General features: G+C 30.7%; 1 protein-coding gene across 1 annotated transcript in view; it reads left to right on the forward strand.

The window, feature by feature from the left end:
• The window catches only part of LOC111634141 (small subunit processome component 20 homolog), a 114,862-nt gene that overhangs the window by 44,987 nt on the left and 57,593 nt on the right, over nt 1–12,282 (forward strand). The window contains exon 9 of the mRNA XM_023378849.1: nt 6,505–6,660. Within this exon, the coding sequence (XP_023234617.1) occupies nt 6,505–6,660 (156 nt within the window). The remainder of the gene's footprint in view (nt 1–6,504; nt 6,661–12,282) is intronic.

The raw sequence follows: 12,282 nt of genomic DNA on the forward strand, positions 1-12,282 counted from the left end.
AATGGGCAAGTTTAATACATTTTTTCTTGATGTTCTGAATATGAGGATTCCAAGTGAGAGTGTTATCTATCAGGATCCCAAGATATTTTATTTCGGTACTTGTCTGGATCTTTTGGCCATTGATTTTGATAGCTGGATGCTTGTCTAGGGGTCTTTTTCTAGGAAAGACTATTGAGTTACATTTTTCAATATTGATTTTAAGCTTGTTGTTTTCGGCCCATCTATTGACAGACTTTAATAGATTATTCATGTTAACTTGCAGCACCTCTTGGTTCCTGTGCTTCATTGTAATCAGCGTGTCATCAGCAAAGCCAACTATGTCAGCATCAGGAGTTGCTTGATTGGAAGGTTGACTATCCTGTAACCTCAAGAGGCCATCATAGACCAACAGCCACAAGAGGGGCCCAGAGCAAGACCCCTGGGGGCAGCCTCTACTTATTACCTTTGTGAGTGTAGTTGTGCTTGTTTTAATACACGCTGTTCTGTCTTGTAAAAAACTCCTGAATAAAGTAGTGATGTTCTTGGGGAAATTATTGTTATTGAGGGAGTCTGATATTGCAGGCCACCATGCATAGTCGAATGCTCCCTTGAAATCTATAGAAACAGCTATCATATGCATGTCTTTCTGTTTGGCTTCTTTAATGATCCCCATAAGTTGGCAGAGGGCTGTCCCCATACTTCTGTTTTTCCTAAACCTATGCTGGTTTGGGTGGAAAAGTTGCCTAGGAGAATCTTGTTCATATGAGAGTCTTTGCTTATTACAGTAATGTTCCCATGCAACACTTCCATATTTGATATTCCAGAAATAAAACTCTATTTTATATCTGATAGTGGTTTATTTTAATAGTAAATAATTTAAAATATCGAAAATTAGTTTAATTATCCTCTTTTATCGCATATAAAGTAAATAATATTATAAAAAAAAATTAAAGTATATAAGTGCGTTTTAATATATATTTACAGAAAAAAAACATCATTTGCAGTCGAAACAAAGTGTGAAATACTTTAACACACAGATGTAAATACTTTTAAGTAGGGAAGGACGTCTAATTACAGTGGGGTTGTAAAATTTATTGCCTGGGAGAAAGCAGTGTCAGGTTCAAGGTCATACGACTCCCCGGTCTTTGTTTATATATACTTTTCTTATCGTCGCTCTTCTGACTGTTGTACATCGACCCTTTTATTTACGTTATAATCAATTATTAGATATCAAATTTTCATTTTTTGGCCCCCCTGACGGAAAGTATCATATTACAACAAGCAGTTAACGTGTTAAGACATTAGATCATGTTGAGAAATTGCTTTTGCTTTGGATAACTGAAAAACAGTGTGCTGGCGACAGCGTATTAGAAGCAATTATTTGTGAGAAAGCTAAAAAGATACATGCTGATCTCATGAAAAATCAAGCAGGAACTAGCCAGGAAAGCAAGGTGTTTAAAGCCAGCCATTTTTTTTACATGAGAATGGATTAATCATTTTTACATTACTTCTTATGGGAAAGGTTGGTTTGGTATATGTCCTGTTTGGTATAAGTCCAAACATCAGGAACGGATTAAGATCTTATACTGAGGTTCCACTGTACATTAGAAGTTTTAATTAACAACTTTAACAGCTGTTTTTACTTAATGTAGATACCATATTTGATTAACATGATTTTGATATATGCTATAGAATTGAGGGATTAACTAACCATGTTAATCAAGGGATAACTGCATATTCATTTGTAGGTACATCTTCACACATAATATTTTATTTGTATGGAATTATATTAAAATGTACATAATGGTGTTTTTGGATAGAAAAAAAAGGCTATTTTAAGCAAAAATGCAATTAGCCAGATGGTCTGCATATTTCAATGGTCCAAAATCCCAATTAATTTAGATAATTGAAGTTTTACTGTAAAGATATTGCAAGAAAAACATAGAAATTTTGCAGAAATTCTCGTAGAATCTGCATCGTTCAAGCCGAATTTCTATAAAACTATTTTTGGTAGCTCACCAGTGATCTTGTGAAATAAAACAGTAGTAGTTGGTCGAGATTTACCAAGTTTTCTGGATTTTCTTTATGTGTCTAATACCTAAATAAAGACCAGTTTCCCATAGAAAGTCCTCCCTGAAGACACCCCTTTGGCAGATGCCTTAATGTAAGTTGCCTTATTTCGTAAATCCTACAAAAGTCTTCGAATACGCTTTGGAATCATTAATAATAAATAAAAATTATAAACTTGATGACTGAATTAAATTACTAAATAATTCCATAATGAATCAAAACTATTAAATGGAAATAAAGATACTATCAATACTTTACGATAAAGAATATTTGTATCGTATTTTAGATTAGAGAAAGCTTATAAATGATATAAAAAATTAGAAAAAATAGAAAATAGAATGTTATTTGAATTTAAAAATCTAGATCTATACAAATGTAACAAAGCACTTTAGTACTTTCTCCCCGATACTTCAAAGTTATAAATTCTAAGATATAAATATTAGATAAACATTAATTTTCTTCGACATTGATAAAGAAATTCGATTTAAAGCTGTATTCTAGTTGCCTACTGAAATCCTAGATCAAACAGTAAGCAATTGATCAGATTTGAATCAGATAATTCTACAATACTCCATTGTTGGAATAAGAAGACGTAAAATGATCATAAAAAAAGATAGTAATAAAAAGAAAAATATTAGTTAAACTCAAATAAAATTTAAGGATATTTCAAGCTATCTTGCTTCATATAAAGATAAGAGAATAGAAAGAACGTAATAGTTACTGTAAAATATACAATGATGTTCGAGGATTCGCAAGATGATTTAATTCAAAACAGTTATATAAACATAAAAAGTGACGGTGGAAATATAAAAATAATTCCGAGTTTTATTAATAAAATAAAGAAAAAATTTCAAAACCGAAGATAACAAAGACAAGGTGAAAAAATACGATGAAAATAAAGAAAAAATAACTTAAAATATTATTTTTTCGCCATAATTAAAAGTAGCAAATGAAGTAAACACATTAACATGAATAAAGGAGAAGATGTTTTAAATATTTTTTATTACTATTTGTGCTTCTTGTTTCTTTATTGAAAAGATAATGTTTTAGATTTTTTAACGCCATTTAAAACATTCTTCTGAAAGTAATTTGAGATAATGCGTAATTTGATATTCTACACGTAATTTGAAATGTTTTAGAGAAAATTTTTTCATTAAATTAAATACTTTTTAAAATTTTAATATCTTTTATTAGTATTTTGAAACTCGCTTGTGTTTTCTTTAAATTTACTGATGTCTAAGATCAATTTATAATGAATCTTATCCTCATCTTATTGAAGTAACTTCATCGTCATTAAAGATAAGGTCGTTACTTGTATCGTTATAAATGTCTTGTAATCATCATTAATAAAATAATAATAATAAATGATTGTTGTCTACATGTAAAATTTTGAAGAAACGGAAAAAATAGGCTTATAAGATACCATTCTTCAATTTTATCCTATATTATCTTTTAGAATAGGACGGATTGACTATAAATATCAACATCTTGTTCAACTACGACTAACTCTAATCCTAACGAATAATAGGGATCATATAGATTTATTACAAAGAGTTTTCATTTATTAATATAAATATTAAAGGATAATAAAACGAAATCCATTATATAAATATTGAGGATTTTAATGTCCTAAAGAAGGATTCTGTGCTCCTTTAAATGCGTATTGTAGAAGTTAAGACAAAATCTATAAAATGAATATTATGGATTTTGTCTGTGGTAAGCTCTTAAAAAATAAAGATACTTTTATATAAAATGTCCAACAATGTCTGAAAGCAGTGATATTTATCGTTCTATTCACGAAATATACTCCTTTATCTTTACACAAACGAGATTATATTCGATAAAATTTACATTAAATTTATTTCTAGTAATTCGCGTTTGTTATATTAAAAATTAAACATTACCACTTTCTAGATTAAATAGAACTTCGTAAATTAATCCATCTAGAATAGAGTGAGTGTTCAAACTAGTTTATCCCAGATGATATAACAGCAACGTTGAGATTCTGCTAATCATTATACTAGGTGAATATTAACTTATTAAAAATATTGAAATTATTTAATTAACATTTTTGTTTATGCAATAAGTAATATACTTTTATACGAAATTATAAGTAATATAAATGAATGTTTAAAAAAATTATAATTAAATTTTATACGGTATAATACCGCTATACGCGGTTTCAGGTTTACCCTACAGACGAATGGAAATGCGTAAAACAAAGATTCTTAATTGCTGCTAAGTCTGCACCATTTTAAGATGCATGAAGTCTCGCAGTATCCCACTAAATCACACTCATTCTCGTTCTGAAAATACGTTACAACCACTTATTTCTTTGTTTGGCACTAAACACTGCAACTTGCACCAGTCTTTGTCCCGAGTTCTTGCTTGTAACACGTCGTGTTCGTGTGATATCAGCGACCCTTTTTGTTTTAGTTATGCTAATTACTTTGCAAACATGGCTGTAAAACGCGAGGATAGTGATGCTGGTAGCTCCGATAAACCAAAGAAAAGCTGTAAAGTGTCTACTTTAAAGGAAAAAGTAAAAATTTTAGATTTAGTGAGAAAAGAAAAAGTCTGCATCCGAAAATTTTATGATTTATGGTATAAGGCTATTTAGTATAGTGTTTATTAGCCTTATTTAAACTGTACAAAAAGTGCTGATAAGTATATTAGTATAAGAAATACTTTATAAATAATGGGGTTGGCTATTTTATGCGAATTTGGTCTACGCAGACGTCTTAGAACGTATTGCTTATGGCCTATTACATATTCAATAGTGATCCGCCATATGCAACCAACTTGCGTACCATGAGGCCCTACTGTATTTATTTTATATAGTTTCTCAACTAGTCGTTTGCATTTTACTCAAATATAGCAAACATTTGTTTCAAGTTTATTAATGTTTTATAATGACTTTCTTATATAAATTTCTATAATCAATTATTAATTACAAACTGTTCATATAAAACTCTTCAATTAATTATTATTAAAGTATAGTTAATTGCATAAGATAACTAAAAGTGAATCATCTTGAAACAACTTTATATTCATTTTTTTAAAAATATTAATCCAAATAATGCTATTTTATAATTAAAAGTTTTATGAGTAAATATTTGGAAACGTCCAAAAAATTAATTAAAATTTCTAATAAGTTATTAATGAAATACTCAATTTAAAGACTTATTAAATATTAGAAGCCGATTTTTATAAACAATTTTAAAATTTATTAAATTTAGAACGTTCATAAATAAACATTATATAAGTTTGTTATATAATGTTTATTAAAGCACGTGTATAAATTCTCTAAGTTCAGTGAAATAACTGTTTTTATTGATTTTTATTGCAGAACCCTAGGAAAATGAATGTATAAATAATTTAAGGAATTCCTTTTTTGTGTATTCAAGGATACAAATCAAATGAATTAAAAGTTTGAAAGAGAATAAAATAATTCAAATCCTACAGACAAGATTCAAAAAAATCTGAATGGCAATGTATGCAATAAATACAGTACAANTTAACATAATTTTGACATATCCTATATTATGAAAATTGATGTCAAACTAACAAGGTTTCTGCTGATCATGAAAGGGAAGCATTTACAAAACTGGCAGGGCCCTTAGCTATTTGCACTGCAGAGGAGCAGTGAACAGTCATGAGACTTTTGTAGTCGGAGAGTGTGAAACCTTGTGAAATTCATAGAAGAATGCTACAGGTGCATTTCTTTAGAAGTTCTGGCCAAGAAATTGAATGTCAGTATAGGATTTATGCTTACTATTACAACTTATGATACTTGAGAACATGGAGGTTTTCAAGTATCATGAGTTGTTTGTATGGTGGGTGCTTAGAATGTTGACTGATGCGCACAAGATGAATTGTGTTTAGACTTCTACAGCCTTTATGGCACAGTAGATGGCAAACAAGAAGACTTCTTGATCTTACTCTCTCTGACTATTATGTGTTTGGACCCCTGAAGAACATTTTTAGAGGATGATGATTTGGAAAGGATGACAAAGTGAAAGAAGCAGTGTATTCCTGGCTGAATGTACATCCAAAAACATTTTTTTTAATGGAATAAAGAAGTTGTGCAACAGTAGAGAAGTGTGTTGAAGAGAAGAATGATTATGTAGAAAAAATAAATATCATTTTCATCTGTAATTGAATTATATATCTCAAAATATTTAATTTACTGTTACTTTTTGAAATGCCTTCATAGAAGACTAACTACTGTTGTTCTGTAACTTGTTTCTTGTTTTCACTTTTGTTTATGAATAATTTTATAAATACTAAATATAATTTTGATTTTATCTTAAACTAATCAATATGCCAATAATATTATACTCACTATTTTTATATTACATTAATATTATGAAAATAATAAATTTATTGAATAAAATTGCATATAATTATAAAATAACAGATTAATTAGTAAATATGTAAATTTCTTTTCTTCAGATATTTTCTATTTTGATAAATTGTCTTGGACAAGGACTGGATAACAAGGAAGAAATTGTATGGGATGAATTTCTTAAAATTTTTACTGAAACATTGATTTTAATGGCTAAGTATACAGAACAGAAAAATACAGTAGTAATTTGGAATTCATTTTTTGTAAGTTTATTATTAATATATTAATGTTATATGATGATGATTATAGTATTTTATTTTTTTATTATAAATAACTAATAATAGCTGTTTTAATTGTATGATGAAAGGATCCAGAAAAATCTTTAAAATTATTTAAATAAATTTAGAAATAGCAACTTTCAAATATTATAAGTAAAGTTGGGAAGTTGTAGTGCACCCCTTTTCATTACTTACACGGGACTGTTTCAAAGTATCACAGACTGTTTCTTTATTAAGTTTACAATCATTTGGAGGAAATATTAATTCCTCTTTCCCTCACATTTTTTATAGATTTTTTTCTCTTTTTGCCCTTAAATTTATTTTTATATTTCTATTTATAAATCCAAAAATAAATTTTTAATTAATAATTTTTTTTTTTGATATATTGATATTTAAATATCTTCTTCTGGTGTAAAATAATAAGGGCAGTTCCAATGTTCACAAAGGTAGGAAGGAATATGGTGATACCAAAGTCAAAACTGAAGGAGTTAGTAAATAGTTTTAAAGATGAAAGAATTATGACTAACAATAGTATTTTGAGATGTAAGCTGTGTGATGTTACTATAAATTTAGATGAAAAGCATTACTCTTCATAGGTTAAGCAGCACATTAAATATGAAAAAACATATTTTCAATGGGAAAAGAAAATGAAAAGAAGGGACAAAGTTTTATTTCAGCATCATTGAATTTTGCAAAGGACAATGCTAACAAGAAGAATGAATTTTCATGTGAACTTGTTACATCTTTAATACTGGTCATCTTTAATACTCTTAACAATATGCATTTCGGATGTATAAATTCATCCAAAATGCATATTGGAGTCAATAAAAATGAAATAAAAAAACAGTCACCTTAAAGTCATTTTTGGTCATTATGATAAGTTTGGGTTTGAGGCATATTAATAGCCAATAGAAAATTGACATTTAAGTTTTATAGAGAAGATTTTTTTTGTACTGAAAAATGGTGCAGAAGTCATATTATGAGCATTATTGTCCAGTCATGGCGTCATCACAGGAGAAAGTGCAGGTTGTGGACTGGTATGTCCAAATTCAGCTGTATCCTGAAGATGGCTGTTCAGACAGCTAAAAATGTTCAATTAATAAACAATTTTCCTGGTAAAGGTTTAAGAGTGATTTAATGAAATAATGAATGCCAATTTGTGAAGCACATTATATAACTTATAAAAGAATTCATCATCTATTTCTTTAGTCTCTAGTCAGGGCATTTATATCATATTGCAAATAGTTTCAGAATGTATTATTTATGTTATTTGCCATAAATGCATCTGTACCATTGCCCAACTGGCAACACTATCAACCCAGCAGGTGAGGCAGCTGTGGAATGTGAACCAGGTTGGAAAGGTCAAAGCTAGCTACACTATGCTGTGTACATTAACCCATTGCGTACATTTGTTCCGCTTTGAATGCCGCTCAGAAACCCATAAAAAATTGATTTTTTATATTAAATAATTATTTCCACTCAAGCACGAATCTGACATCCAAAAAAATTGCCGGGAAATAATTCCTGCAAAATAAAAATCCCTCCAAAAAGTGTTTTTACAGAAAAGTATAAAAATATATATAAATAATTTAAAATAAATGTTTTTACAGGTTCTCCTCACTTTATGACTGAGTTCTGTTCCTACGACTACATCGTTAAGCGAATTGGTCAATAAGCGAGGAGCTTGTTCCAGGAATATAGGATCGTTGTAAAATTATAAAAATTATGCAACAAACTTCAAATTTATTCATAAAAAGATATGCATATGCACTGCACATATTATCACTTGTTTACTTGGTTATCTGTAGAGGTTTTTTTCCCAGGTAAAGGAGATGACGACGATGAAATAAAAGTTGTATCTTCAAGGGTTGAGGTCTTGGATGTAACAGTTGAAAAGAAACTCGTAACTGTGGTTTGCATTGTAATCTTCCTTTTTTCTTGATAAATTTCTCTATAGCACTTCAAAAGTTCACTCATTCCACATTCAACTTTATTTTAAAATGTTCAGTGTTAGGATCCATAGCCTCAAGTTCCAACATAGCCGCATTAATTTTGGAGAACACACCAGCTAACCCATGTATCGTGAATTTCTTTTTCACTTCTTCAGTTCTTTCATCTTCTTCCTCTTCCAAATACTGCATCGCTTCTAACTCTATTAAATCTTCATTTGTTAGTTCTCCATCGGCATAATCCACTAATTCAGCAATGTCTTCCACTTCAGCATTTAAATTAAGTGCATTGGCAAGGCCCGCAATTGTTTAAATTACATCAAACTGACTAAAAAAGTCCATAGCAAGCCTATACTATGCTCAGTGAGCATGTCACCAATTGCCACTGATCAACACTCAAGCTGAGAAAGGGGATTTCCCGAATTGCAGGTCGAAACTCGATTGGTTGTAAGTGCAAGTGGTTGTTAAGCAGATAGGTCGTAAAGTGAGGAGTATGTGTATTTGAAAAATATAGCTGCAGGGATTGTTATTCTTTCATTTAATAAGGCGTGATATTTCACACTGCAGTCTACATTTTTTACAAACTGGTTGACCTTGAGAACAGCTGGTGTCCACTTTTCTGGGTAGTTCTCATGTACGCCTCAGGGTAATATTGGTTTAAAGCAGGAGGGGAGCTAACTTACCGCATCTGTTCAAATATAACACAATATTTTCAATTTTTATGCTATTACATTACAAGGGGGCTGAAAAAAAGGTATGGGAAAAAATTTTACCGAACAAAAAACAAAAAAAAAACTGTTGGTGTCATAAAAAACATCCAATAGAGTTTTAAAAAATTTTACCAAAGTCAAATCGGTCAAGTAGAAGTTTAGAACAATTTAATTAATTTGATAAAAAACAATAGAGCAGTTAATTACCTAATTAAAAAATTATCATAAAATATTTTTGCGGCTAAAATAATTTATGAAATTTGCAGAGATCATAGATAACGATGTATATATGCTGATTCATACATCTTTGGAAAAGTTATAAGTCAAGGCTCTTTTTTTGAGGCCCTTAATGTCTATGCCCGAGATAACTTGGGATATGGACTGTGCAGCATCACGCACAGCCCGAGTTATCTTGGGTTATGGGTGGAAGGGGTTAAATCATGCTAAGTGAGCTGGATAAACTACAATTGGATTCAAAGATTCTTTCTTCCCAACAGCTAAATATTCACAAATTTGTGAATATTTAGCTGTTGGGAAGAAAGAATCTTGAATTAGAACTATTGACAGTAATATGCAGTTACCCTTGTGGTGAACAAGGAAGTGTTTTTTCCCAATGGGAAAGGTGGCTTCAAGCAGTTGAATTTTACCTAATAAACAAAAATATCATGGACAGAAATCAAAAAAAGGCAACTTTGTTACATCTGGGTGGCTTAGATTTGCAAGATATATTCTACACCATTCCAGATGCCAACATAGTGGAAGAGGGTGAAGACACATTTCAAAAGACAAAGACTGTGACAAACTATTTCAAACTGAAGACAAACAAGACATATGAATGCCATGATTTCTGAAGTCTGTCACAGAAAGAAGATGAAACGATTAATCAATTTATCATGAGATTGAGGCAGCAAACAATGTATTGTTGGTTTACTTCAATTGAAGAGGAAATTAGGGACCAAGTTCTGGAAAAATGTCGGATAAGTTTGGGTTTGAGGCATATTAATAGCCAATAGAAAATTGACATTTAAGTTTTATAGAGAAGATTTTTTTTGTACTGAAAAATGGTGCAGAAGTCATATTATGAGCATTATTGTCCAGTCATGGCGTCATCACAGGAGAAAGTGCAGGTTGTGGACNGATTGAGGCAGCAAACAATGTATTGTTGGTTTACTTCAATTGAAGAGGAAATTAGGGACCAAGTTCTGGAAAAATGTCGATCTTCAGAGGTAAAAAAGCAAATTCTCAAAAGAGGAGATTTAATTTATATCCTCTTTTGAGAATTCATAAATTAATCATATCCCAGCTGTTAGCTGGTCCAAAAAGCCATAAACCCAACACCTTTGTAAATGAATGTAATGACGGATAGGCTATAGGATACTAGGTCTCTTTTCAACAAAATAATATCTGCTGTTAATTATTGATTATATTCTATAAAGTGACAATTATCTACAGCACAAAAGAAGATACAATCTTGAGACACTTTATTGAAATATTTGCTAGACACAGTTTTCCTCACATAATCATTGCTGATAATGGCCCACAATTTGTTAGCAGGGAATTAGAAAGATGGGCAGAGCAACAGAGTATCACAATTAGGTATTCAGCTCTTCTGTGCCCTCAAGTAAATGGGAAGTGGAAAGGCAAAATCGTAGTTTACTGAAAATGTTAAAAATCACACATGCAGGAAACTGTAACTGGAGGGAAGAATTGTATGATTATTAATGTATTGTTTGACATCACATTCTACAATGGGTATAAGTTCAACAGAATTATTGTTCAATCGTAAGATTAGAACAAAACTCCCTGACTTTGGCAGTGATATTGGGGTGATGAAGAGATAAGAGAGAGAGACAATGGAGAAAGATGAGAGAAAAGGAGTACTATAATAAATGGCATAGGGTAAAGGAATGTGATTTGAAACCAGGTGATACTGTTCTCTTGAAGCAGAGCAAAGAAAATAAATTGAGTTGTGAGTTTGATTCAGCAAAATAACTAGAAGAATGGGAAATACAGTCACTGTCAAATCACCAACAGGGAATAGCTTTACCAGGAATGTCTTCATGGGTAAAAAATTTATTTCAAATGAACACACACCACTGGAAACAATTCAAGAGAGATCCAGGATTATCACTGGTCAAATCAGGTCCAACACTGGAGCAGCAGATGCCAACTGAGGCATGGTCAGGAAACCACAGTGATCCCAAGGATGCAAGACAACCATTCAAAACCAGTAGAGAGAGACAAGCAAACCAGAGCATAGTGAAAGTAGCAAATCACAGAAAGAACACAAAGTGCCTTCACACTATCACAGCTATTTCATGTATTAACCTATTTGATGTTGAAATTTTTATTTGTTGCCTGTGATGCCATGTTGAATTTTCGTCAATGTTAAGCCTAAAAAAATTTTTTTTTAAATAATAATTATGTTTACTGTATCGTTAAAAATTATTTTTTATGTTGCACAAACAAAATAAATATATTGAATAATAAAGAAACAAAAAAATTATATTTTAAAAGTTTGTTTTAATATAAAAATTGTGACGCATAGCGACATCTAGTATCAAAAATGTTCCGATGTAAACACGAAAATATTCGGGATTGCCTAAGCAGGTCAATGAGGTCTACACGAATGCTTTCGGAAACGTAGGACAGGTTAATTTAATTAACAAATTACGCTATACTTTCTTTTATATTACATTCATGTTAACTTCAATTCCTGTATGTGGTTATTGCTATTTAACCTGTTATGTAATTGTTCTACATAACAGAAAGGGAGAGATTTATCATTGTCTGACTTTTTGTCTGCTTTGCCCACTATTAACCCAGTGGGTAAGGCAGCTGTGGAATGTGAACCTGATCAGAAAGGTCACAGGTGTGTAAAACTGTGTTTATATAAAGACTAGCTACGTTATGTCATGTATATTAAATTGTGTTAAGTGAGCACCATT

The sequence above is a fragment of the Centruroides sculpturatus genome, unplaced genomic scaffold (genome assembly GCF_000671375.1).
Source record: "Centruroides sculpturatus isolate CEXI.00-Female unplaced genomic scaffold, Cexi_2.0 scaffold649, whole genome shotgun sequence".
In the NCBI taxonomy this organism is placed as follows: domain Eukaryota; kingdom Metazoa; phylum Arthropoda; class Arachnida; order Scorpiones; family Buthidae; genus Centruroides; species Centruroides sculpturatus.